General features: G+C 57.4%; 1 protein-coding gene across 2 annotated transcripts in view; it reads right to left on the bottom strand.

Annotated features, from left to right (window-relative positions):
• Positions 1-2,932: 2,932 nt before the first annotated feature.
• ZC3H7B (zinc finger CCCH-type containing 7B) overlaps positions 2,933-27,361 on the bottom strand; it is a 39,226-nt gene continuing 14,797 nt past the window's right edge. The window contains exons 5-23 of one of the 2 annotated variants that reach the window (XM_087814944.1): positions 26,080-26,238; positions 23,233-23,313; positions 22,367-22,423; positions 18,299-18,341; positions 17,571-17,764; positions 16,920-17,241; positions 15,945-16,003; positions 14,970-15,069; positions 13,226-13,387; positions 12,172-12,377; positions 11,018-11,118; positions 9,841-10,022; positions 8,321-8,406; positions 4,901-5,034; positions 4,664-4,769; positions 4,415-4,523; positions 4,023-4,156; positions 3,743-3,906; positions 2,933-3,381 (exon numbers count right to left, since the gene is read on the bottom strand). In XM_087814944.1, the coding sequence (XP_087671070.1) occupies positions 3,135-3,381; positions 3,743-3,906; positions 4,023-4,156; positions 4,415-4,523; positions 4,664-4,769; positions 4,901-5,034; positions 8,321-8,406; positions 9,841-10,022; positions 11,018-11,118; positions 12,172-12,377; positions 13,226-13,387; positions 14,970-15,069; positions 15,945-16,003; positions 16,920-17,241; positions 17,571-17,764; positions 18,299-18,341; positions 22,367-22,423; positions 23,233-23,313; positions 26,080-26,238 (2,646 nt within the window). In that variant the 3' untranslated portion in view covers positions 2,933-3,134. The remainder of the gene's footprint in view (positions 3,382-3,742; positions 3,907-4,022; positions 4,157-4,414; positions 4,524-4,663; positions 4,770-4,900; positions 5,035-8,320; positions 8,407-9,840; positions 10,023-11,017; positions 11,119-12,171; positions 12,378-13,225; positions 13,388-14,969; positions 15,070-15,944; positions 16,004-16,919; positions 17,242-17,570; positions 17,765-18,298; positions 18,342-22,366; positions 22,424-23,232; positions 23,314-26,079; positions 26,239-27,361) is intronic. The other variant, XM_087814945.1, reaches the window with a different exon arrangement.

Below are 27,361 nucleotides of genomic sequence, written 5' to 3'. Positions count from 1 at the left end.
TACACTCTCCTTTTAAAGATGAGGGAGCCCATGTGACTTGGATCTCCCTTGCACCCAGCTGCAGTCAGGATCATATTCCAAAGCATGACATGGCCCCTCACCTTTCTGGAAAAGTCACACCCAGAAAGGACACAGAGCCAGCTCTCTGGAACCCAGGACGGTGCACATGGCAAAAGCAGGGAGGTGTGGGTGCTGGAGAGCCCACAAGGAGGGCCGCAATCAGGCAGGCTGCAGAAGAGCCAGCAAAGGGTGGCCACTGGGGCCACTTATGCAGAGCACAGCTTGTCCCTGTCAGCAGAGGCTGCCTGAGCCAGGGTCAGCTGAGTTACCCTGTTTACACAGGGACAGACCTGCCCCTCACCCCTTGGAATGTCTGCCTTGAGGCCTGCTCAGCGCCAGCCAGCTCTGCCCACGAGCATAGAGCAGCCCGGGCCCCAGGCGCAAGGGCCAGGCAGGGAGGAACAGGAGCGACACCTTGGGGACAGAGGTAAAAATGCACACGTTTATTTTCTAGAACAAAGGCTAAAAGAAGTGAGTTTCTTTCATTTTATTTTAAGAAGGACAAAAATTGTTATTAAAACGTCTACATTATTATCAAGATACTAGACCTTATGAATATTTAATATTAAAGTGTGGTATTCTTAAATTTTTAATACACATTTTAAAAGGACCATTAAATTGATTCCTGCCCAGCTGAGAAATGCAGCATCCCTCATTGCCCCATCCCAAAGGGACACTCGCATCAAGGGCGCCCCCCCATCACTTGTTCTCCATGACATCTTGTCCCTGCCTGGTGGCGGTGGGCACAGGCCCCTGGTTCAACTCTCCAAGCCTCCCAGTCAGGGCCACAACTGAAATAATCATCCTCATCATTCCAAATATACTCCTGCCCCCCTCTGCCCCACCCCCTTCCTGCCTCCTGCTCGGGGGTCCAGCTCTGGCCAGGACAGGAAGGCCCAGATTCCAAGGGCCCTGGACAGGTAACAGGTTGAAGAAAAATCTGGACTCTCACCCATGGGTGAGAGACAAACATCAATCCTTTCCTGTTCTTGAGCATTCCTGCTCTCTCCCCACGAGGGGTGGTCTGTAAGCTGTCAGGCAGAGCTGCGCCCAGGCAAAGCCATTTCTGCCCCAATCACCTCTAGTCGCTGAACCCTGGAAAATGGCCTGACAACCCTGAAGACCTCTCCAAATTACACCAGGATGGCTGCATTCTCTGGCCAAATTCTTTATCTTTATCTTTCAATAGAAGTGATTCGTTGGATACCACACACATATATAATATTATATAGAGCGATATATTTAATACCTGTGTATATATGCATCACGGGGGCGACATATATACACACTAAAAACAAGGCTGGTGACAACGGACAGCAACACCACAGATCAGGGAAAACAAATGCCATTGACATTCATGGCCACGGCCCCCACATTGGGTGTGGTCTCTCCTCCCCTCCAGCCACGCCACCAGCACCCAAACCCTGCAGTGCTGGCCTGCTGGGGGGGGCGGGGGAGGAAGGGATGCATGCCACAGTTACTGGGAAAGGTTGGGCGGTGGGGGCAAGAGGAACAGGGTTCTCTGCAGCCTGGGATGCCCGTCCCCATATCGTTGCACACTATCAATCCTTGCTTGTGGAGAAATAAGGGGTATTCTACACTCTCCATCTCACTCCCGACTTCAGCCTTGGTCCCTGGTTCCTTCCCGGGGGGGCCCCACTTCTTGTGCCAATGGTGTGGGGCATTCTGGAATGTCTAGGGAACCAGGGGAGGCTGGGTCTGCCCACAGGGGGTGGGATGGAGAAGAGGGTGCACAAAGACATTAGACTAGACGAGGGGGGACAGGAGAGGGGCTTGGTGGGTGGGGGTGGGGGCTGGGGAGTCAGCTGGGGTCCTAGGCAGCTGGCAGGGCTGGGGAGCAGGGAGGGGCCAGGACAGACAGTCATAATTATATTTCTGGGTCTAGGGGAGAAGGGGGAAAGGACCATGCTGGGTCCCCAAGAAAGAGGGGCTGTGTCTGGTCCTAGAATGGCCCATGGTGCCCAGGGTCATGTCTCCCTTCTCTCCACATCCCTCTCACTCCACTACCTCATGCAGAACCTGAGCCCACGGGTGCCCTGCCCATGCCCACCTCTCCCTACTACCTGTCCCTGAGCGGCGTGGGGCAGTAAGCTTTGCTGCTACACTCCCCACAACCATCCTCAGGAGGGCACTTCCCCTCCACCGTGCTGACATGACCAACCCCCTGAGCCTCCTTCCCCAGCTGCTGGGTGGCACTGTCTGGTACGCCAGCTGCACACTGATCCAGAGGCTGTCACATACCTGCCGAGAGCCTGGAAGCTCCAGCTAACAACGGCCCTGAGTCTTCTGACCAGAATTTGCAACCCAGTTCTACCTCATGACGGGGGATGGAGGCCCTGTGCAGATCACTCCTCCCCTTTAGGCCTCAGTTTTCCTATCTGCAAAACGGGGGTTTGGGTTGGGTCATCGCCAAAGGCTCAGAATCTACCATCTACATTCAGTGGCTCAAGAATGAGAGGGGCTGGGCTGGTGGCCTCAATAGAGAGCAGACTCCAGAGATTACCCAGCCCAGCCCCTCCCACTCTTCCAACCAGAGGGAAAACTGAGGCCCCAGAGAGTAAGTGACCAGTATAGTGTCCCAGCTCCATTCTGGGGTTGCACTTTAAAGCTAATTGGGGCCTCCTGCCCTCTGTTGTGTCCTGATCTGTCCCCAGGGAGGTGGGGGTGGAATGAAGGTGGGGCAGAGAGGACCCTCCTGCTGCAGATTCAAGTAGGGACCTCAAGCTCCCCAGCCCTGAGCTTCGGGCCCCCTTTAGGAGCAGACAGAAGTTAAAGCTGTAGCTGAAGCTGGAGGGGTCCAACCTGGGGGTGGGGGAGGACCTGCCCAGGGTTTCAGCAGGATGCAGACCCTGGGACGCCTTGAGACCACAGCACGTGCACCCGGGCTTGCACACTGGGTAGTGGGGGCAGATGGGATGGGTGGGGCTCCGGGCCCAGGGGCTGCCTCATGAGGGCAGCCCCCTGACCCCCAGCCTGCCCTGGCCCTTCTACCAGGCCCTCGGACCCATCCCCACCCCCGACTCTAGGACTTCTCCCACAACCAAGACCTGGCCCTACTCCCCGGTGACAGTGGCAGCAGCAGGGGCTTCTGGGGTGGCGCCAGCAGCGCTGCCGTCCTCTTGCAGCAGGAAGTTGTATTTGCCAAAGTCGTCGTCCCTTGGACACAGAAGCATGTCCTTGCGGGCCTTGGCCAGCTTCTGCTTCAGCACCTCGCGCCGGTCCAGCCATTCATTGAGCTCCTCCTGCCCGTGAGCGCAGCGGCACTTGTCCCCGTCTGGGCAGGCCTTGCCCTTCTGCAGCCTGTGGGCAGCAGGAGGCTCACTGCCCAAGCCCAAGCCCAAGCCCTGTCTAGCACAGGCTGCTGGGCCTGGGCCAGCTGCTGAACCTCCCCCAAGACAAGCCCCTCCCTGGGCAGCTCCAGTGCGCTGCAGGCTGGCACGTCCCAGCCTTCTCTGGACCTGGCCTCGGGCTGCAAAGCAGGGGTCTGGCCAGGCCCCACCCCACCCTCCACCCCTGTCCTGCCCAGCCCCATGCTGCTCGCATCCAGGAGCAGCTGTTTCTGGACACACCACCCCTTGTGTGCCATCTCCAGGCCGAGAGGAGTCGGACCGGCCCCAGCCTCCACCTCCCCGGGCCACCTCGGCGCTGCCCCCGCCAGCACCTGTCGCAGAGCCGGAACTCGCCCATGGGGAAGCGGTAGGCCCAGCCGCTGGCGTCGCTGTCGGACGTGAAGACCTTCTCCTTGTGCTTCTCGGACTGGATGTGCTGCTGCCACTGCTTCTTGCTGTTGCTGTTCTTGCCGCAGAGCCAGCAGTGGTAGCCCATCTGGGGACACAGCCACCATGGGTGCCCCCTCCTCACACCTGTGCCCTGAGGCTGAGCCCCAACCCGCTGCCGTCCCGTCAGGCCAGAGCACAGCCCCGGCACACGCGGGGCGTTACCATGATGTCGGCGTAGTCCGTGGGCATCTGGATCTGCTTCTCCCCTTCCCGGGAGCTGATTGGGGTCCCTTCCCCCGGCTTCCCTGGGTTGTGTTTCTTCAGCCACATGTCGTAGGTCTGCTGCATGTCCAGGACTGGTGGGAAATAGGGGACAGAGTGCATGGTGAGGGGAAGCTCCATCCATTCCGCCCTGTGACCCCCGCTGGATGGGAGAACTGGAGGTCTCAGGCCCTGCGGCTGGGCTGCCCGGTCACCCCCAGAAGACCAGTGAGGGTGCGGCCTGGTGCGCCTGGAGAAGGGCCCGGTGCCTAAGGTGGTCTTGGGCCTGCTGAGGAGCTGGGATGTCCAGCAATGAGGGGACACAGGGCCAGGCCTCCATCCCACCCGCTCACTCTTGTTCTCCTTCATGAACGTCCACATGTCCCTCTCCTCTGGGCTGTGTGCGAAGGAGCAGTTCCCCACATACTGGCACTTGCGGCCATTCTGCGCGTGGATGCAGAGCTGTGGGATGGGCGAGGGGAGAGCCTGCTGAGTCCCGCTGGATTGTGCCACTGCCCCAGCCGGAGGGCAAGCCCTCCTGGGGCCCCATGGCACCCCACCCGAGGTCCCGCTGCCACCCTTCACCCCACTGCAGCACTCACATCGTATTGCTGAGGGAAGTTGCGAATGGATGGCAGTGGCCTCACAGACACCCATTTCCTCTTGGCCTTGGACATCACCAGAAGGACCCGCCGCTCCTTGGTCCAGCTGCGGGACAGAACAGGGGGCTACTTGGGGAGGGCTTGGGCAGAGCCTCAGACTGTGTGACTTCCACAGAGAGCCACAGCCTCCTCACCTGTGGTGCTCAGGGGCCCCCAACCAGCCCGCACCCCACTCACCAGTGCCGGGCCTTGGCACTGCAGTACTTGAGGTCTTTGTCAGGCTCCACCACCTGTCCGTTCCTCCAGCACTGGCCGCACACAAATTTCATCTGCAGGTCAAAGGTGCTGGGCCCATGTGTCCGTGGGGCACCCTGTGGGCAGAGGAGCTGGTGAAGCCACAGGCACCAGGGCTGAGGCCCTGAGGTCCATCATGAAGGTGGCCTCTGGGAGCATTAGGGCTGCCCAGAGCCTTGGAATGGGCCAGTCCATTACAGCTTACTGGCGGGAAGTGACACCCAAACTCCAGGGCCATGGCCTCTTAATGTGGAAGCGAGGCCTGGGATGGGGCTCCTGACTCCTGATCCAGTTCTCTCTGCCTTAGCTGGCTAGTCCACATGGGTCTGCTCTGCGGGGCTGCTGGCATTTCTCTGGGCACAGCATGAGACCTCATGCCTCCCTGCCTTTGCATATGCTGTTCCCTTTCCTGGAATGCCATTTCTCTGTTCTTCATTAGGTTTGTTCTAGAAATTTTCAAAACTCAGCTCAAGCACCTCCTTCAGGAAGCCTTCCTGGAGCTCTCCTAAGTGGCAGGTGCCCATCCTCTGAGCTCCCATAGCACCTAAACTACTTCATATTGATTGACTCATCTAGTTAGGAGGGCTGGGCCTGATGGAGAGCAGGGCCCAGAAGGTAGAAAGCAGGGCCAAGAAGGTGGAAAGCCACCTGCAGTGGGTGGGGATAGAGGGGCCTGCGATGCGCAGTGGGACATACTTCTGGGCAGCCCTGGACACTCTAAGGCCCCACAGTGTTCATTCCCCATCCTCTGCCCAGCCTTTCCTTTGTAGGCAGGATTTCCTGCTCTTCTGCACCCCTGGGTGAGGGTCGGGGGCAAGAGGTGAGAAAAGTGCCCACCCAGCCTTGTCTCCTACAACCTAGCTGCCCCCTCCTGTTAGCTAGAGCCTCCTATCCTTCCTGGAGTCTCAAGATACGGGGCCACCCCTCCAGGCAGCACTCTCTCTCCAGGCTGGCTGGTACTTGTCCCCTGCCATGGATGCACCCGTGGCCCTGGCACTGCCCAGCCCAGGGGCTGCCCTGGAGCAGGAAGGGATTCTGTCCTTGTGTGTTGACTGACCCCTGGCCGGTAGCTGGAAGACTGCAGCCTGGCTTGGCCCCAGGATAACACACACATCGTCCCAATAAAGCCACAGACTTATCCCTGGGACATGGCCTGTGCTAGGGTGAGCAGGTTTGACTGCATCACTATTAACTTCTAGGTGTACCACTGGATTCTCACCTTTTCACAGGGGAGCTATGTGGGGCAGGAGGGGTGCTGTGGCTTAGCCACTGTGTGAACAAACTGCCACAGCAGGTCACTTTTTATAATGGCCCAGTCTCACCTCTTGCTGCAGCCCTGGGAGTATGTGGGATCATTCCCACTTGACAGAGCAGAAGCACAGATTCAGGGAGGTCACTAACCCACCCACAGGTAAGCGGCCTGAGGACAGGGACCTGGCGTGAGGTGGGTGCTCATGCTTCTTTGTGGGATGGCACAGCTGTGCCCCAGGCACTGGCTCAAACAACTGTACCATGGCACCTCATTCTTGGCCCCACCCTATGATGGCAAGCAAACAAGACGCCCATTCCCGGGTGAGGACCAGGCCTGGCATGGAAACCCGGTTCCAGAGCCAGGCCTGAGAGAGGCATCTTGGTGAGGAGGGTGGGGTCTGGCAGCAGGAGGGGGTGGAAGCCTGTCATGGTACCCCTGGGCAGCTGGGAGAGTGCCCAGTCCCGGGGACCCTGGCAGCAGTCCTGGGCAGGATGGGGGGTCAGAGGGATAGGAGGCGGCAAGGATTCAGTGTTTTCTCTCTAGAAGACAATGCTGCAGGTCCAACCTTAGCCCCTCACTGGTGCTCAGCTGGGCTCCCAGCTAGGAGCAAAACTAAACCACTTGGGACAGGGATGGAGGAGGGGAGCAACCAGGAAGAGGGGACAGAAAAAGACCAGACACAAGGGGGCTAGGAAGAGAGAGGCAAGGCACAAGGGGGCCGGGCAGCCCTGTTGACCGCCCAGCCTGCCCTGCTCCCTGGCTCACTGCCACACCCAGGCTGGCCTCAGGATGGGCCAAGGGCCCAGTGTGCTCCCATGTTGATCAGCGGGTGGGCCTGGCAAAGTGAGGGAGTTGTCCCTCATGTATGGATGGCACAGAGGAGTCATATCATAGCTGCCATCTCCTGTGCCCTGAGACCACCCTGTCTGTCCCCACTGTCATCTAAGTTACAACCACCCCTACCTCCTGGGGCAGGTGTGAGGATCGGGGATGGCACAGGGCCAGTGCAGAGCCGGGACCCAGAGAGCTGCAGCGTGGTCGGCTCCTGGGAGTCCCACACCTACCCTGGGAGATGGCAGGCAAGACTATGGTCCCCATTATATGGATGAGGAACCCTCAGGGGTGAAGGGCATGGTGCAGGATGGAGGGAGCAGAACAAACTCCAAACAAGACATCAGAGAACCTGGGATTTATTCCACTACGTGTGCCCCTAGGCAGGTCTGAGAATGCTCGGAGCCTCCCTGCCCTCATCTGCAAAAGCCACAATGCCACAGCTCAATCTTCAGGACCAGGGAGAAGCTCAAGAGGGACGGGGGTGGGGTGGGGGGGGTGACACAATCCGTGGATGAAAGTTTGAGGAAAATCAGGGTATTTACATAGTCTCAAGTATCTCCCCAAAAGATAGTTATTAATTACAAAGGGAAAAACTATAACTTCACAGTGGAGGCACCTTATATCAAGTTATTAGCAGTAAAAGGACAAATCAGATGATGGCCTCGTGGTGAGTGGCCCGAGAAGGACATCACATCACCCTGAGGTTTGAGGAACCATTGGACAATCCCAGATGGACGGGCCTTTTACAAAGCAACCGGCTCTTCACAAATGTCAAGGTCATGAAAGAAAGAAAGACTGAGGAACTGCTCCGCATTAAAGAAGACATAAGGGACATGGTGGGTGAATGCTGTGTGTTACTCGGGACTTGGGAATGATTCACAGATCTGACAGCAGGACGCCAGATTCTGAACCGTTACACCAACGTTGCTTTTGTGATGTTGATAACTGTCCTGTGGTTAGTATGTAAGGGAGTGTTTTTATTTTTAGGAAATACACACTGAAGTATTTAGGGCTAATGGGGCATCGTGTCTGGAACTTATTTTCAAATAGTTCACAAAAAAAGTGTGTACATTTCTGTACATAAATGTGTATGTGTAAGTACACACATACACACAGGACAAAGTGAGTGTAGAATGTGGTAAATGCTCACTTCTAGGGAATCCAGGGTATACACATATTCGTTGTACCATTTTTACAATTTTCTGGTAAATCTGAAATTATGCCCAAGTAAAGGGATAAGGCCTGACCCCACCCCCATCGCCAACCCGGGGCCTTACCAAACTGCTGCTGGCCTTCCCCGCGTGGGCCTCCATCTGCTGCCAGTATTTCTTGGATTCCTGGACGATATCTTCATGGGTCATGCCTAGGAAGGGTGAGAGCAGACATGGGTGTCCCTGAAGGAGCTCAGAGAGGAGGGGCAGGGATCTGAGAGGTGCTGGTGCCACCCCAGGCCAGGTGGAGGGGCCCCTTCCCCAGTGAGGCCTGCCATAGAAAAGGCGGGGTGCAGGGAAACCGCCACGGCCTCTGGGCCTGTTTGTTCTGCGACTGGGACAGAGGCTTGCTCTAAGCCGCCACTGTCTCTGAGGAAATAAAATGCAGCCAAGAGTGGGAAATGTGGGACAGAGATGCTGGCTTGCAGCAGGGCATGGTGACTCCCTGACCCTGTGCCACTGTCCCCGTTTTGAGCCAGCTGGTCAGCACCTTGCCTTGACCCGTCTCACTCAGTGGGGCCTCGGCCTGATCCCTGCGTGCAGCCTCCAGCCCACTGGTTCTTAGGGCTCCGTGCCTGGCCCCAAGTTCACTGAGGGCCCCAAGTCATGCCTCTTCACTGCCAGTCTGGTGGCTCAGACCTTCCCAATCTGACTGCTGACACCGAGTCCCCCTCTGGGGTGCAGCTTGGAGCCTCTCCCACGAAGCCAACCCCCCTCCCATCCCTCTCCAGCCTTCTAGTCCCTTTCCCAGAACTGATTTCGCTTTAGACATTGTCCTGTGGATACTGCTCCACGGTGGCCGCTCTGTCATCACCCACTGACTCTGGGCCAGCCACTGTGCCTGACATCTGTTTTCTTGCTGATGGTTCCCAAATACGCATCTCCAGCCCAGACCTCTCCCATGAACTTTCAGGGTGCGCATCCGGCTGCCTGCTCAGCATCTCCACTTGAAGTCCACAGGCAGCTAAAACTCCCACATCCCACACTGGGCCTGGATGTGACCCCCAAACAACCTCCTACACCTTCCCCCTCTCAGGGCAGGGCAACCCCATTCTCCCAGTTACTCTGGTCAGAAACCCTGGAGTGGGGAGAAGTGAGTGTCCTGGACCAGGTGGAACACGCACTGCTTACACTGTCTGCCTTGCCCTCGCGTACACAGACCAGCCCTGAGAGCAAGGACCTCACTGGTTCTACTCAGTCCCGACACAGAGTAGGTGCTCAATGACTCTGTTAGGTGAGTGAGGGAGTGAAAGGGAATGAACAGTTTTAATCCCAACTGTGACGCAGGGATGATCACCATTTCACAGATAAGCAAATGGAGGCTCAGTGATGGGGGGTGACCTCTGACCACCACCCAGGTAGCCAACGGAGCAGGATCCCGGCTCCGCCTGCCTTTGCCTGCTCCCCTGGCAGTGCCCGGAGAGGGGGAAACGCAGGATCCTCTGAGCCTGGCAGCTCCCTGAGACTCAGCGGAGACTTTGTGATGTTTAGGAAACCTCGGCTCCCTCCTCTGAACCAAATCCCTCTCCACCTGCCACCGGGCAGCCACCCACCCTGAGCAAGAGCCTGCCCCTGCCGGCGCCCACCTGAGTACTGCTGCAGCAGCCAGACTTTGAGCTCAATGAAGCTGTGGGCGAAGTGGCAGCTGTCCTCCCGCAGGCAGCCGTAACGCACCTCGTGGCGGCACACATCGAACTGGAAGTGCTCCTGGAACTGGCGGATCTTGGAGTACTTGAGGGAGGTGGAGCGGACGATGTGCACCAGGCACCTGAGGGCATGTGGGGCACAATGCAGTCCGCAGCCCCCAGCCTGCTGGGGCCGCTCTCCCCAGTGCAGGCAGGCTGAGGGGAGGGGCTTCTCCCGGGTGCCTCCTGCCCTGTGGACTGTCTACAGCTCAGAGGCACAGGAGGTGACAGGTGGAGGTGCTACGCTCAGGCAGCCCTAGGCTAGAGCCCCAGCTGTGTGCCCCTCTCCTGGCCTCAGTCTGGGGTGAGCTCAAGGATGGAGCTGCCCTCAGGAGCAGGACACCAGCTCCTACCATGAGGCTGGGAGGAGGGAGCGCCAATGGGTGGGAGGAGGGGCATTTCCCTTGGGTTCCCCAGCCTAATGCTCCAGAACTGGCCTTGCACCCACAATAATAAAGCACCTCCTCTGGGCTAGTGATTTCAGTTATCCTCACAGCAACCTTGGAGACTTGGGATCGTCATCAACTGTACAGATGAGGAAACCAGGGTCACAGTGGCCAGAGGACATAGGACAGGCCACTGACCAGGCTGGGACTTGGACTCAGACCTGTCTGACTCCAGGGCCTGGGCTTCATCATTCCCGCTGCAGCAGAGCCAAGGGGGTCAGAGGAAGCAAAGGTGGTGCCTGGCTTATCCAACCCCTCCCACTCTGTCCGACTCTGGTGTCATGAGAGTGGTGGCCACCGGTTGGGAGTCAGAGGTGTAGCCTCCCACTAGTCTGAAGAGTACTTCTGAGCCTCAGCTTTCTCATCCGTACAACACAGAGAGTAACTCCGCCCTCACGGGACTACAGAGATCATTCAGACACCCCAGAGAATGCTTGGAATACACATGCTCAAGACAGGTGGTTCTGTCTGTCCTTCCCAGGTGGATGCTGGATCTGAGTCCTAAATTCTGCCCCTTGCCTGGACACCCTAGGTCCACCCTCTGGCCTCAGCTGCTTCCCAGGCATCTGAGCTGCCCCAGGGAGCCTCTCCACGCACCCCCATGCCCCAGCCAGGCTGTGGGTCCCACTCACTTGTTGTTATAGAAGCTGTGCTTGGCAGCCAGGTTGGAGCAGACGGACGGAGAGTCCTTTGTGCCTTTGCTGATGATCCGGGGTTTACTGTCAAAGCAGATCTGCCCGGGGAGGGGGCAGGCTGGGACCCAGCATGGCCACCCGGGGTGGGGGGTGGACAGATGGGCCCCTGTAAGCCCTGCCTTGAGTACCTGAGTCTGGGAAGTGAGGAAGGGAGTCCCAGGGTCTGTGGCCCCTGCCTCTCTGGCTCTAGCTTGCAGGTAACCTGGGCTGGGCTCTCCCTGATCCCACCCCTCATTGGGTGGGGAGTCACCATGCCATGCCTAGGGCAGGGGTTACTCCATGCCTTTGAACTTCGGCTTTCTCAACTGTAAACTGGGGATAACCACACAGCGTCTGTCCCACACGGTCACTGTGAGGCTCAAAAAGAATATAACCAAACTGCAAGTGTTTCATAAAGTACATGCAGCCGCGAGGCTGGGACCTGTGATACCTAGGCCCCCTGCACCCCAAGTCTGCCTGCTCTGAGTCAGAGAGAGGGGCTGGCTGTGCAGTGGATAGGGGTTAGGCTGAGCTGCACCAGACCCTGCCAGCAGCCTGGGCCCAGAGCTCTCACTCCATGGATCTGAAGCCGCCCATGCTAGGACTGGGTGGGGAGGCACGGCCCCTAAGGGTCCTCTGTGACAGCTCTGGTGAAGGAATTAACAGCCTGGAGGTGCTGGCTGGATCAGAGCTGGGCCTCAGAGGGTCTGAGGACACTCCAGGGAGGATACCGGCTAGACACATGCAGAGAAGGAGGCAGGGAGGTGCAGCAGGCTCTGAAGTCAGCACAACTGGACAAGGCAGAGTGAGGAGGGGGCATGAGAGCCAAAAGCCTGGCGCTGAGCCTGGCCCACTGCGGCCGTGAGGGAAGGGGAGGTCTGGCCTGTTCCCCCTCCACAGTGAGGGGGCCAGATAGGCCTGGGCTCCAGCATGACAGCAGCCTCTGAGCCTAACTTCCTAACAGTCTAAGCACCCACTGATCTAGGGTCAGGCCTCCGACCCCACAGGTTCCAGGGCTGATGCTCCACGGCAGCACGCGCCAGGGGCCCTCCCCAGCCCTGTCTGTGCCATCGACCGCGGAGGCGGCCGGGGGGGCGGGGGCAGGCAGGTACCTCGCAGAGGAAAGTGAAGATGCCCTGGTGCTCCTTAAGGAGCTTGGCGATGGTGAGGCTGCCGCGCTTGACGCCCCCCAGCGGGTCAAAGAGCAGGTCGCGGTTGAGGGTGCCCTTCCGCTCCTCGGTCCACACGTCGATCTCCTCCTGATGGTAGGCGAAGGTGCAGTTATCCCCGTACTTACAGTCCTGCTTGTTAATCATGTCTGCAAAGAGGCAACAGGACATACGTTCTGCCAGGCGGGAAGGCAGCCCGCAGCGCCCCCATGACCACCGCTGCGGCCCGCGGGGGCCAGCGACCCCCCGGCGGGGCTTGGACACATCTCTGACACGTGGACAGTGGCCTACCCACCTCGAGGACTTGGGAGGGGTGGCATCGCAGGGCTCAGGGAAAGCCCTTTCCAGGCCGGGCCCCCTCTTCGCTCTACACCTGAGTGGGTGGGGTGGGGATTTGCGTTTCCATCTCCAAAGCATGGCTATCACTGGGCTCCACCACCCAGAGTTTGAGGGTGCGTGAAGGGGGTACAAAAGGGCGACAATATGTAACACTTAACAGTATTGCGACTGTCACATATCACTATGCAGACGGCACCAAGATGCTTGGTTGAGGAATAGAAGCACTTAAGGTACGTGGTAACTATCCATTAAATTTCGACCAAGCTGACATGAGCCAGAAGTGAGGACAATGACATCAGAATAATTTTTAAAAGCTAACATTACTGAGCCCTTCCTGTGGGCCCGTCCTAAAGCCTCCACATGGGTTCTTCCCACATGGGTCCGACACTCAGGCAGCCCTGTGGGACCCCGCAGCAGTAACGAGCTAGTCTCCACGGACTGTCCGGCCCTCGCGCGCGGGAACACAGGCCACCGGCTCGAATGTAGCATCCCGAACATTCCCGCCCGTCTGCAGAGCTGCCAGGGCGGGAGATGCTCATTCAGGTGTGAGAGTCAACCTCTGTGGCCACACCTGCTCTGTCTACCTCGGTCCACCTCTGACGAAGAGCAGAGCAGCAGCCTGGTGTGGGGAGAGCCGGCCCTGTCGCAGGACACCCACCTTTGCACAGATAGTAGGAGCCCACGAAGCTGGTCTTGGTGGGCCGGGGCCGGATCCGCTTCCAGGTCTGGTCCTCGGAGCTCCGGAGCCGGCCGAGCAGGATGTCCCGCTTGCACTTATGCTCCAGGCCCTCACGGTAGGTGTAGTCGCCAGCCCTGGGGCCTGTGCGTGCAGGGTGGATGGGGACTGTGACTCCGGAAGCAGAACTGAAGGGTGACGGCTGAGGGACCCACGCCGTGGGAATCGACCTCCTGCCCAAACACCTACCTCCTTCCCCTGGGCCTCCGCCGCATCCTCCCACACCATATGCCCCCCTGGGGCCTGAGGCGGGGGGAAGGCTCTTCAAGGAGCCCCTTCTCAGCACCCTCCCCTTTCTACCTGAGCATTTTGGTGTTTCCTAGGATGAATTACGAGGACAGTGCCCAGCTGAGAGCAGCCTCCACAACACCTCCCTTGTGCTCCTGCCCCAATGGCATTGCCCAATTCACCCTCCCTCCCCTGCTCCCTTTTCTCTTCTTGGTCTTCTCAGATCTGCTGGCCAAGGGCCTCCTCTCCCCAGACACTGCAGTGGGGTGATCTCCTTAAGGGGACCAAGAGGAAATGGCCCCTGTGGGGCCCCATGTGATCTGGCTGCCAGCACCAGGTGTGCACCTGGGCCTTAGTCGGCTTCCCCAGTGGCATGTGGACCAGGGAGGTGGTCAAGGAGGAACTGCCTCATGGCACAGCCATCCAAAAGGTGGCATTCTGCTCTCCGTCTCCACAGGTCCATAGGAGCTCTGGTGGAGTGACTCTCAGTCAGGGGTGACATGTGTGTGGGTGGGGGGAGGTCCTGCAGCAGGTGGATGACAGGACCTGGATGACCTCTAAGGTCCTGTCAATTCCAATACCCTGAGATGGAGAATTCTAGACTGCTAAGATTTTTAACTCTGGGATCCCAAGAGAATATAATTCTAGAACTTCAGGACAAGGATTCTGGTAAACGAAACCCTGAGTCTTAGAGTCTAGAATTTTGAGATTCTTGGTGTGCTGAAATTCTTGGTGTGCATGGCTCAGTGGTTGAGCATCGACCTAGGATCCAGGAGATCGAGGTTCCATTCCTGGTCAGGGCATGTGCCCAGGCTGCGGGCTTGGTCCCCAGTGGGGGACGTGCAGCAGGCACCCGATCAATGACTCTCATCATTGATGTTTCTATCTCTTTCCCTCTCCCTTCCTCTCTCTGAAATTAATACTTTTTTTTTTTGGAAAATTTTAAACAAAAATTACCTACCAACTTTGGACATCTATTCTGAACTGCCTCCCTTGGATTTGGGGTCTGGAAGATGAGGAAATATCTCTCCCAAACTCCTGCCCGCTGGGTGCTGGGCAGGCCTTGAAGTCACCCAGTGACCCTCACTCAGGTGGAGCACGGAGAGGTTGGAGAGGTGCCGGCTGCATTCCCACCGGCAGATGGGTTTTGCAGCAGCCAGCTGGGTTCTGGACTCGGCACTGGCCTCTGGGCTGCAGGGCGGCCATGACGCTCACCAGCAGTGCCAGCAGTGCCCCTCCCTGTCCTCCAGCCTTCCTGGTGCATCTGAAAGCCCCTAATTCCCACGTTATATCCCTGTCTGCTCGACATCCCTGAGGAGCTCCTGTTTCCCGTGCTCATCTCTGACTGGGACACTAGAATCCGTCATTCTGGCAGTCCACGCTCCTGAGATCCCCAGCATCTCTGGGCACAGGGGTGGAGTATGAAGGTGCACATTACCTGTTTTGGGGTAGCAGAGCTGGCAGGCCTGCTTGAACTCATGGGTGGCAGCCAAGGGGTTCTTGATGAGCAAGGCGGTGTTGGGCATAGAGGGCTCTGGCTGTGACAAGAGGAAATTGGCCATCTTGGGCACTGGATGACAGCTGGAGCCACCAGGGCCAGCCTGGGCACCAGAATTAGGGGCCTCTATGACCCTGCGATCCCATCCAAGAGCAGCACTGTAGCCCAGGACCCTCCCTCTTCCTCTATTCTCCCAGCTGGGGAGCTCCTTATAACACGATCCAAGAATTCAGAACATCAGGACTCGACCAGCCTTATGGGGCTGTGAGGGTGACAATGGTCTTGCTCTGGAGTCTCTCCTCGAGTAAATGCCCAACACAAAAGCAGAGAAATAGGAGTGGCCCCAAAGGGGGCCTACACACAAGCTGTCCCCCACCTTCTACTTCCCAAGTCCCCACAAGGATAAGAGAGGTTAGGTAACTTCCCTGGGGCCACATGGCTAGCGTCTAGCCTGAGGCATGAGTTCAGGCTGCCTACGTCCTGGTCAAGTGCCCTCCTACACTCAGAACCTGGCTGAGTCCTGACACCAGGGATGTTACTAACCCTGGAGAAGTTGCTTAGCCCCTCTGAGCCTCAGTGTCCTCTCTTGTCAGACCCCGGACAAGAGACCAATTCACAGTCCCATAAGGCTGGTCCAGTCCTGATGTTCTGAATTCTTGGATTGTGTTATAAGGAGCTCCCCAGCTGGGAGAATAGAGGAAGAGGGTCGGCTCACCCTCCCACCACACAGCTCCATTTGGAAGGATGAGAAGAGACCATCGCTGGCCTGTCTGTTCTAAGGGCCCCTCCTTGGGGGATGCAGCCCCTTGTCCCAGGCAGAGGGCTCACCCCCCACCCCCAAGTCCACAGCCACTCGCCTGCCACCCCCGGGAGGGCATGCGATGCCAGGCCACCAATCCTCACCAAGTCACTCACCGAGGGGGCTGGCTTCTGGGTACTGCTGGGGGGACGATGGTCCTGTGAATTGGTGTCCTCTGGGCAAGGAGAAGACACGGGGTTACCACCCTGCTCTGAAGGGTGTGAGGGGCCCTCCGAGGACCTTTTCCTCCATCTTTCTAACCCAAAGAAACCTCCCAGGCTGTACAGCTTCTCCCATTCATGCTGATCCCCTAACTCTAGCCCCACAGGGAGAGGGCAGTGTCCCAGCCTGAGCATGTCCACCTGTGCTTACATCTTCACACCCCCACTGTCCCCAGGAGAAACCCGAAGCACCTCTGCTTGGCTCACAGGTCTCCCAAGACCAGCTCAGGTCTTTAAGGCCCCCAACCAGCCCTGCCTCCTGCTCTGCTCATCTGCCTTTGGAGGTGTCCCTCAGTCACGCAGGCCTAGGTTGAACTGCTCCCTCTGCTGGCAGAGGACCCCCTTCAAGAGGCGCCATCACCTCCTCCCTTGGCCCTGAGGCTGAGTGAAGCCCCTCTGTGTTCCTAGAGCCCGTGAATTCCCCTCGGCTGTGAGCTCTCTGGACTACGTCTGACTGTGGAAAGCCGGTCCTGTAACGGCCCAAATGGGCCTGTTTCCTCTCTGGGTTCCTGGCACCCAGCTCAGAGTGTGCTGAAGGAGCCCATGGCCTTGAACCCCTTCCCCCAGCCTCAGGATCATCCCTGTGGGATCACCCCGGTTTAGCAACCCCAGGGCCCTGGAGGCTGGGCAGACAGCACCAGCCCGCAAGTCTGGAGTCCCGCCTATCCCAGCTCTGCTGTTCGACCTTGAACCAGATACCTGCCTGACACATGCTGAGAGCTGCAGGAGACACAGCACCTCAGAAGACATGGCCCTGGACCATGACCGGGTGAAGGACCTGGGCTTTGGCAGAGCAGAGCTGTAATCCCAACTCCATTCTCCGGAGACTGGAGCTGGGGATAAGGGGTGACTGTGCCCACCCAGTCTCACCCATGAAGGAGCTGGGCTTGTCCAGGGAGCCCCGGGTCGACCCGAAGCTGTCTAAGGCGTCCAGCCGGGTCTCTGAGTACGGCAGCAGGTCCAGGGAGTCCAGTGCAGAGCCTGGGGGTTCAAGGGCATCCAGCACAGAGGCAGCCAGCTTCTTGGAGGGGTCCATGACGAGGCCAAAGGAGGCAGGGGGCAGCGGGCTGGAGACGGGGATGGACCCACCCACTACAGGGGGCAGCAGTGGGGTCCCACCGGGGAACACAGGTATCAGCTGGGGCAACTCGCTGGGCACACCGCTGCCAGGCAGGCCACCCTGGACCAGAGTCTGCAAGGTGGAGAACAGAGGGGTTAGAGGAGAGCTTGACAGCCTAGACCTGGGCACAGTCGGGCACTGGGGGCAAGCCATCCCTCCGTGCCTTAGCCCTGGCCAACCCACAAGGTGAACCAGGAATCTTCACCGTCCCTTCGGGCTGCACATTCTGCATCTTTGAGTTTCTATCCCAAGCATGTCCCTTTCCCTCCCAAGGCCTGTTTCCCCGCCGTGACATGGGGATTGGCCCTTCCCTCCACCTGTCGTGGGACCTGAGGATGAGTGTGATGGAGCTCCGGGCGGGACAGGGACCCGGCAAGCAGAAGGGTGGCAGCATGGCTCACCAGTGAGTCCAGAAGGGTGTCCAGCTCAGGACCAAAGACGTCCCTGTCGGAGAAGTCATCCAGGCCCTCGGTGCTGGGCAGGGCCCTGCTGCTGCTGTCCAGGGGGGCCAGCAGGTCCAGAACATGCGGGAACATGGGCATCGTAGGGGTAGAGGGGAGGAGGGCCGGGGAGCCTCGCAGGTCCACGTAGCAGTCTGTGGAGGGGGGCAACTCAGTAGCTGCAGGGGGTCCTGCTTGGTGGGAGTGGGGAAGGTCTCCCAGGGCCCTAGGTTCCTCATCCAACACCTTCCCTCCTTTCCCCAGCTCCTGCCCGAGGCCGTGCCTGCCCCGCTGGCCTGACCCCAGTGGCAGAGGGTCCTTCAGTCCTACAACACGTCCCTGATGGGCCTGGCTCAGTGCCTGAATGCCTTATCTCTGAGTAAGCAGTGCCCTCTCAAGTGGCACTTTTAAAGTGACCCTTCCTGGAAACCAGTGAGGAAAAATGACAGAGGAGGACTTTGAGAGAGGTGTACTCTCCGGAGTGGGGGCCTGGAGTGGAGAACATGGGACCAGCACCACCCCACGTGAGGCAGTCCCTGCCCTCCCAGGCTGGAGGGCTGCTTCCCCGCCCTGCAGGGTGTCTTCCCTAACCCACTATTTGCTTTCATGATTCAGGGAGTCCCCAGGGCAGGGAGCCCTCAGGAGGCCTTGTCTGCAGCTACCCTGCCCCCTTGCATCAGGGACACTACCTGTTTCGATGTCATCTATGGACCCCAGTCCATTGGAAGTTCCCTGTGGAGAGGAAAGACATAGTGGGTTAGGCAGACACGGTCTGGGAGGCCTCGGTGCCCAGCATTCAGACTGTCACCTGGGCCCGAGTGACTACTGCTGATACTAACCACGGGACTGGACAGTACGGTCAGGAAGGCACCAGAGTGTGGATCTGGCTGTGTGTGTTGTGTGTCTGGATCTGGCTGTGGGGGGGGATGTGGTGTGTAAATCTGGGGCGCTGTGTGTGTGTGTATGTGTAGTATGGTGTGTGGGTCTGGCTGTGTGTGTGGTGGTATGTGTAATGGTGAGTGGATCTGGCTGTGTGTGGGGGGGATGTGGTGAGTGAATCTGGCTGTGTGTGTGTATATGTGTAGTGTGGTGTGTGGGTCTGGCTGTGTGTGCTGTTATGTGTCATGGTGTGTGGATCTGGTTGTGTGTGTGTTGTGTGTGGACCTGGCTATGTGTATTGTGTGTGTAGTGTGTGTGTTGTGTGTGGATCTGGCTGTGTGTATTGTGTGTGTAGTGTGCGTGTCATGGTGTGTGGATCTGGCTGTGTGTGTGTGTGTGTGTGTGTGTGCACGCATCCAGCACCACACTGGTGCACTAAAGCAGGCTCTGACCTAGTCTCCACCATGGAGTCCACTCTGCTTTGATTTCTCACAGATCCCCACCCCTGTGACCAGCCCTGGTCATTGTGCACGTGGTGGGGGCCCCAGCAAGGTTGCACAAGGGGTGAATGGTTTGCGAGGGGCTGGGGTGCCCAATGCTATGCATGGCACCATTTGTGGTCCCCTGGCTGCAGACTCAGCGGACATGAAGGGCTGGCCCTCTTATAGCTGGGGATTCTACCCGCATTTTCCGTGGTCCTTTGGCCACGGTCATTCAGTCATTCAACGAATATCCAGAGCACCAGCTGTGTCCACCCAATGCAGCTCTGCTTGCTATGAACAGGTGCTATGTCGTGTACTCGCTCACTGGCCTGCGAGGACCCTGGAGGCAGGCCACCCCATCCCTGGCCCCACTGAGCTGGGCTGCATGGGATGTGGAGTGAGCACCAACTCTGCCTCGGGCGCCACAAGCTAGCTTCCCAGGGTTGCGCTCAGTTCATCCATGCAACCACCTAGGAACTGAGCACAACTGTCTCCATTTTAGAGAGGGCACCCAAGGCTCAGAGAGATGACATAATTTCCTCTCGGTCATGCCACCAGTGAGCAGAGGCCAGGCCCGTCTGGCTCCAAAGTGGTGCCATGTGGAGGCACAGAATAGAGGAGACCACAGCCCCTGTTCTCAAATGAGCTTCTCTCGAAGCTGAGGACATACACGCGCATGTCACCCAATGCGCATGCAGAAGGAGGGGAGAGTGGGGTGGGAGGCTGGAGCCAGGCGGTGGCCGGGCCCGAATGCTGGGCTAAAGTATGCGGATGCTGATTAATCACGTTACTTTTAAACAGATACTTCAATAACCTCTGAGGGTTTCTAAGTGAGGAGAGACCCACTGGGCTGGCTTTGGAGTTCACTGTGCAGCAGCACTATGAGAACAGGGAGGGGAGTCTGGACAGTGTTGGGGGACAAGAAAGGAAGGCCAGCCATGATTTGGAAAAGTGGGATGTGGCCTGAACCAGGGCAGTCACTGCAGGAAAAGAAAGAAGAAACAGGGACAGCCCATCACGTACCCAGCCAGGGTCATCCCAGAGTTACCCTCTAATGCACAATCATGCCACTATCCATGAAAACAAAAAGGCTCCAGTCTCTGGGGCTCCAGGAATGAGTCTGGGGCTCCAGTAGGAGTCCCTGAGATCTGGGAACTCTGGATAAGATCTGTCTGAATAACTCCCTGTCTCTCCATCACCTCTGGTACAATGAAGGAGGAACCTTGCACAATCCCCTCCAGCCTGCCTGGCCTTCTGGCTGTTCTCAGACATTGGGCACACCTGCCTCAGGGCCTTTGCACTGGTTGTTCCCTCTGCCTGGTCCCCCAAAACTCATCAAGGCTTATCCTTCATCTCCTTTAGGTCTTTGCTCAACTGTCTCCTTCTCACTGAGGCCTTCCCTGCTCACTCTTTAAATCTGCACCCTCCCTCCCAGTAGCTCCAGCACTCCCCAGCTCCCTTCTACATAACACTGATCACTTATTTATTACCTTTTGTTTATCACTTTTTGTTTATTTCCTCTAATTAAACTGTAAGTTCTATGAGGGTGGGGCTCTTTGTCTGTTTCTCTCTGCTTGATCCCCAGAGCCTAGATCAATTATATGTTGGGTACACAGCATTCAATAATTATCTTCTGAATTAACAGAATCAATGCCTTCCCAACATTCTTATGAGAAGACAGCTCCTCACCAGGCACTAGGTAGTCTCGCTTCTATCTACTGTTCCAGCCCCACTGGGGCCCTGCCTCCCCTCCGCTAGGTCCCTTCCACATTCTGAGCTCCTTCCAGCCTCAGGGCCTTTGCACGTGCCTGCCCCTCTGTCTGGAATGCTATTTTACCCTTACATCCTGCCCTGCCTACACCTTAACCTTTAGGCCTCAGTTTAAAGGTCATTGATGCCCAGTCTAAATCAGGCCTTCCCTTTCCAATGCCCATACCTCCCCACCCTCTGTCTTTATGGCTCTCATCATGGTTTATAACCAGAAACTATCAGGCTAGTGTCCACCTGCCCTGGGCTGGGATCTCTCTGAGGGCAGGGACCATACTTATTCGGTTCACCATGTATCCAGCCCCAAGCTCAGTGCCTGTCACATGCTGGATAAACTCAGAAAAGGCACCTAACTTCTCTGTGCCTGTTTCCTTTGCCATAGGGGGAAATAGAGCCTCCTTCAAGGCATGGTTGTGAAATTATTTGGGACCTTTCATTCTTCATTCATTCACTGCTATGGTCTGAATGATTATCCACCCCAAATTTATATGTTGAAATTCTAACCCCCAAAGCGATGCAATTGGATGAGGCCTTTGGGAGGTGATTAGGTCACGAGAGTGGAGTCCTCCTGAATGGGATTAGAGACCCCAAAGAGATCTTACCCTTTCTGCCCTCTGAAGTTACAACTAGAAGGTGCCATCTATAAACCCGGAGGTGATTCCCCACCAGACACCGAACCTGCCAGCGCCTTGATCTTGCACATCCCAGTCTCCAGGATGAGAGGCAATGCTTGTTTACAAATCACCCAGTCTATGGCCTAAACATTCATTTATTTATTTTTTGTACACTCAGTATGTGTGAGGCTAATAATTTCTGATTACAAACCAGATGAGATCACACCTGCCTCCCTGCAGCCTGAGAGGTCCCTAAGGGCAGAGACACGCGTAACTCAGCCCTGGCACAGCAGCCAGCCCGGGAAGGGGGTCCCAGACGTGCTGAGTGAATGAATGGAAGTGCTGTAATGCCCTGGAGGGAAGCCTGCTGCTGCCTTGCTGTGTGACTGTGGCCCAGTCCCCTGCCCAGTCTGTGCCTCAGTCTCCCCTTATGTCTAACACGGAGGCAGGACATGGGCTCCACCAGTATCTTATCGCCTGTTCTTCATCTCCCAGAATGCCTCCAAGTCCAGGCCATTCCTGTGCGGTGAGTGGTGGGGGTCGTGCATGTGCTGGGCTGACCACCACCCGCAGGACAAGGCCTGAGTGGCCTGGCCCCACTCACCTTTCTTCCTACTTCCTTACTTCCATCCTTCCTGCTGTCTTTGTTTCCTTTCTCAAGGTCCCACAGGCTAGCCCTGACGGTTCCCCTGCAATGACCACTCCCACCACCGGCAGCCACAGCCTGTCCCCACACTTCGCCCCTGTGATCACAGGAGGCACCTCCTGGGAGGTAGAGAGCTGTACATCCCAGAGCTGTCCTCGTGAGCCTGACTCGGGCCCAGGCTGTCAGGCACCCCTCTTCCCAGAGCAGGTGCCTGGCTCGTAGCAGTGGGGACAAGGGTAGACGGAGCCCGACCCTTCGGTCTGATGCCCCTGCCTGAGGTCACTTATACCCCAGAGAGTGGATTCAAAGCTCTCTTGATGGGTGAACCTAGAGGTGGGGAGGGAGGCTTGGGTCCTGGCCCCATCCTACCTGATCTGCCACACCAGCTGCAGTGCCGTTACTGAGCAGAGAAAAGGTTTCCAATTCCTGCCAGAGATTGGAGAGAGGTGGGAAGAGATGAAGATCCTGGAAAGATGCTCAGGGTCCCATGAACCAGGGCAGCGGAGGGGCCCAACACAGGCGGTCGGGGTCTGTGGTGCCCTCCAAGGCTTCCTGCCCCTGGCCTGCCGGGAGTCAACTGCACTCTCTCTGGGTCATATTAGGGTGCCTTCTTCCTGCAACCATGACCGGAACAGAGGACTTCCAAGCACATGCCCCTACAGTGTGCCAGGCATGGGGCCAGGTGCCATCTCACTCTCATTCTGATCCCCCATGAGCCCTCGGAGGTGGGCATAACTGTCCCATGTTCTAGGTGCAGCAAGTAAGGTAGAGAGAGAACTGACTCGCTCAAGGTCATAGCAGAGACTCGAGTCATACCCTTCCTACGTGTAGCTTCCCAGCACACGGCAGATGCCAAGTGAACATACATGGGTTTGGACAAACCAAACAGATACCGACATTTCAAATATGCGCCACACGGGTGTTATTTGAGGACATAAGGCTGAAGGACGCCACTGTCAACTGAGGCCACCTCCGGGTGTGAAGTTGTCCAAGGCAGGGGAGGTAACGGGTTTTAACAGCTGGTGTCTAAGGTGAGTGGAGGCTCTGGCTGTTCTTTCCTTTCCCTAAAGGTTCTGAGAGTCGGTCCAGGGCTCTCAGCCAAAGAGAGGGAAGATCACCCGCTGTTACTCCCTTCTGCCCTGGCCTGACCTGCTTCCCCCAAAGGCGCTGGTTCCCCTCTTCAGATCTCCCCATCTCCACCCCTGCCGACCCCCCAGCACCCAGAGCCCACCTACCTGGGGCCTCTTATACGCCTTCCGAACTCGCAGCCCAAGCTTCTGAGCCAGCTCCTGACCAAGCTGAGTCACGCTTTCATCCTGGGAAGACAAGACACGGGGCAGGTTAGTCGGCCTGGCTCACCAAGCCGTGCTGCAGGCACCCTGTGCAGCCCCTCTGGGGAGCCCACTGCCACCTCATGTTACAGGCAGGGAAGCGAGCCCCCGGGATGGGACGCTGGCTGCCCAAGTCACACAGCTGGAGTGGTGGGGCTGGGTCCAGAAACCCTTGCTTCTGTTTTTCCTTTTGTTGTAAGAGAGGGAAAGGAACAATCTTTATTTATTTTAATACTATATTTTTAAATTTTCGTAAGTCAGCAAGTAATAGTATCACTGTGGAGGCTGAAATGTGAGAGAGCAAGCGCTGCCCCGGATACCCACCCTCACCCTGGGCTCCTCCCCGGAGGGAGCACAGCTTGTTGGCCTGACGTGTTCCCTACAGATGTTTTCTAGGAATTTACACACATGCATGTGGACCTATAAAGAACGCTTAGCTTTGCCCGGGCCAGTGTGGCTCAGTTGGTCGCTGTCCTGTGCACCAAAAGGTGGCTGGTTCAGTTTCCAGTCAGGGCATGTGCCCGGGCTGCAGGCTTGATCCCCAATGGGGGGAGGGGAGTCAGCCAATCGACGTTTCGCTCTCACATTGTCTCTCTTTCTCTCTCCCTCTCCCTTCCTCTCTCTCTCTCTCAAAATCAATAAAAAATGTTTTTTAAAAAAATGCCTGGTGTTGTTCTGTGGGATTTTCTCTTTTCTTACACAAGTGGGGTCATATTATACCAATTATTCTACAACTTGCTTGTTTCACCAAACAAGGTCCTGGAACTCTTTGTAAGCCATGGATCACGCACAGGCCCAGAGCGGTGAGGACCGGTGAGGTTTAGAGCATGCCTTGCCCACAGTTAGCGCTCAGCAACAGTACCCGGCACTCCTCCCTCCCTCCAATCTGTTTTACTATACGTGTGCCATGTGCCAGGCACAGGCTGGGAGCCGGAACACCAGTCACAGGGCAGACAGGGCCCAGGCCTCACGGAGGTTCCAGTCGAGTGGGGGAGACCAATCAGCAAGCAAAGGAACGGTGACTGTGGCCTGGGCACGAGGGGCCACGGGGATGCTGTGATACCCTGTGCACGGGTCCACCTCCCGCCTCACTGACGAGCTCCTGCAGCCCAGGGCCAGGCTCTTGGTAATTTCTGGTCCTGGTGCCCAGCACGAAGCAGGGTTCAATCAGGATTAGCCCACAAAGGCTGGAAAATGGGGAATGCTCCAACTCAGAGTCCGCAGCCCTCATCTGGGTACCCTCCTCAGGTGAGCTGCCAGCCTCGCTGGGCTGTACAGTGGGGTAAAGCCACCGCCCTCCCAGGAGTGGGCAGCCACGACGGCTGGACGTGAGCCTGCTGTGAACGCTGGCAAATGCTGTGCGGACTGGGGACAACTGCCATGAGAAAGGTTCTCGTTGTGAACTACCCTGAAGTGGAGAAGCAAGAATAATACACAAAAAGTGGACTAACAGTGACTGTTTTCGGAACACTTACCGTGTCCGGCTATTGAGCCAACCGCCTTGTGTGATTTTCTGATTCCATCCTCAGCACAGCCCTATCATCACCCCCATTTTTAAAAATATATTTTTATTGATTTCAGAGAGAGGAAGAGAGAGAACCGGCTGCCTCCTGCACGCCCCCCAACTGGACTGAGGATGGAGCCCGCAACCCGGGCATGTGCCCTGACCGGGAATCGAACCGTGATCTCCTGGATCCTAGGCCGATGCTCAAGTGCTGAGCCACGCCGGCTGGGCCATCACCCCCATTTTACAGGGGTGTAAACCAAACTCAGAAGGGCTAAGCCATGTGTCTAAGGTCACATAGCTTATAGGTGGCAGATCTAAGGTTAGGACCCAAAGCACCGATATCCCAGACCATCGGGCATGTGACTTCCTCTCTGCTCTGCTCGCCCAAATCCTTCTTGCTTCTTCCAGACCCACTCAAGCCCCGCCTCCTTCAGGGAGTCCTCCAGGATCCTGACCACTCCTGAGTCCTCTCAGCCCTTCCCAGGAAACATTTACCTATCCTCAAGCTCTCACACCCGTTATTTCAGGGATAAAGTAGGATGGGCACTTTATAGACATGGAGCTGATATGCAGAGAGGGGAAGCGCTTTGCTAAGGTCATGCCAGGGGTCAGTGGTGGGGCCAGGCCTAGACCCCAGGGATGTTTCCATTCATCTCCTAGTAGACTGTGGGTCCCTGAAAGGCACAGACCTGAGTACTGTGTGGGCACTCAGCAAACACTTGCCAAACGTAGGGTAAATGGGGGGCGGGCATGTGCCCAGGCATGCGTGGGCTGGGGCAAGCAAAGCTCTCTATCGGTCATTTCCCGTTGTCTCTTCCCTAGCCTGGACATTAGGACCCCACACATGTGGTACCCCTTTTAGTCACACCGCAACCCTGTACTCAGAACGTCTCACAGCTTAGGATCACGGATTCTAGAATCAGATTGCCTGGGTTCTAATTTTAGCTCTGCCACCCCCTAGCAGTGAGTTGGGGAAGTTCCTTTCTCTGTCATCTTTGAGATGGAGATAATTGTATCTACCTCAAAGGGTTGTTTGTTGCACATGAGTTAATACAATGTATCTTTAGCAATGCCTCGCACACAATAGAGCTCAGTGTTAACAGCAGCATCTGCAGCTCCATTAACAGGAAAAACAGGCTCAGAAAGATGGGGCGGTGAGGGCCAGTGCAGAGGGCTGGCACCCGGCCTCGGGGCCTTGGGACCTGGCCTCTGGTGTGGCCAGAGGGGCACAGAGCCATACTCACATGGGGCAGGGCAAGCGAGCAGCGGCTGCTGCACTCGTAGGCCTCCTTGTGGCGCCCCAGCTCGTTGAGGGCCCGCGCCTTGCGGAACAGCGCCCGGATGTTCTCGCTGTCCAGGCTCAGCGCCTTCTCGCTGTCCTCCAGCGCCTTTTCATACAGGCCCTGCCGGAGGGGAGCGGGTGCTCTGCGTCAGTCTCCTCCCCTCCCCCCCAGGTCTTTTGCCCCACCCTCCCCCGACTGAGGACCGTTTGTTCTCCCTTCCCTGCAGAGATGGAGGACCCCGAGGACCCGGCTCGGGGAAGCGGCAGAGCTCCAGGAAACAGCTCTGGTGTTCACACTCTGGTCAAGGGCATCCGTGTGCCTCGCTGCAGGGGCTCCTAACTGGCACTGTCAGGACGCCGGAGGGGAAGGGCCTTCACATGCTACTGTGATGAGCCCAGTCGCTCAGGCACATCTATTCCGCATCTGCCATTGGTTCAGAACACCACGGACTGAGCCCTGGCCGGTGTGGCTCAGCTGACCGGGCATCCTCCCATGCACCAACAGGCTGCTGGTTCGGTTCCAGCCAGGGCACACGCCCAGGATGCGGGCTCGGTCCCTGGTAGGGGGCGTGTAGGAGGCAGCCGACCGATGCTCCATTCTCACATCCATGTTTCCCTCTCTCTCTCTCCCCCTCTCCCTGCCTCTCTTGTTTCTCCCTCTAAGAATCAATAAAAGGTCTTGAATGATAAAGGCGCCTTTAAGAGGAAGTAAAATCATGAAGGCGGCCAGTGTACAGAGGAGCGTGAGCAGGCGCCTGGTACCCAGTTCACCCAGAACAGTCCCCTGTGGAGCCCTAGGAGCCCGCGGACGGCCTCCCGCAGGATCTGGTGAGGGCCCGAGTCAGCGAGTGCGCAGGGGACAAGGAGGAGGCTGGAGGTGCGGAGAGAGAAGTGAGGGGAGGACGGGGGCGAGGGGCGCAGGAGGGAGGAGCGGGAGAGGCCAGGGGTTTGCACAAAGAGGCAGCGCGATGGGGAGAGAGGTTCTCAGCCCTGATGTCCACAGACTCCCACCAACGCCAGGCCACCCCGAGGTTCTAACATAATCCATCTGGGGTAGGGCTTAGGCACGAGGGCCATTTTTAAAAAATGTTTCTTGCCGTGGCCAGTCTGGCTCAGTGGTTAGTGTTGGCCCTTGGACCAAAGGGCCCCAGGTTCGATTCCTGGTCAAGAGCACGTACCTCAGTTGCAAGCTCGACCCCCGGCCCTGGTCAGGGCTTGGGTGGGAGGCAGCCAATCCTTGTGTC

This window comes from Miniopterus natalensis, chromosome 2, assembly GCF_054644295.1.
Source record: "Miniopterus natalensis isolate mMinNat1 chromosome 2, mMinNat1.hap1, whole genome shotgun sequence".
Lineage (NCBI taxonomy): Eukaryota > Metazoa > Chordata > Mammalia > Chiroptera > Miniopteridae > Miniopterus > Miniopterus natalensis.
Note: the sequence above shows the minus strand (reverse complement) of the source record. Positions and strands in the feature narration are given on the sequence as shown.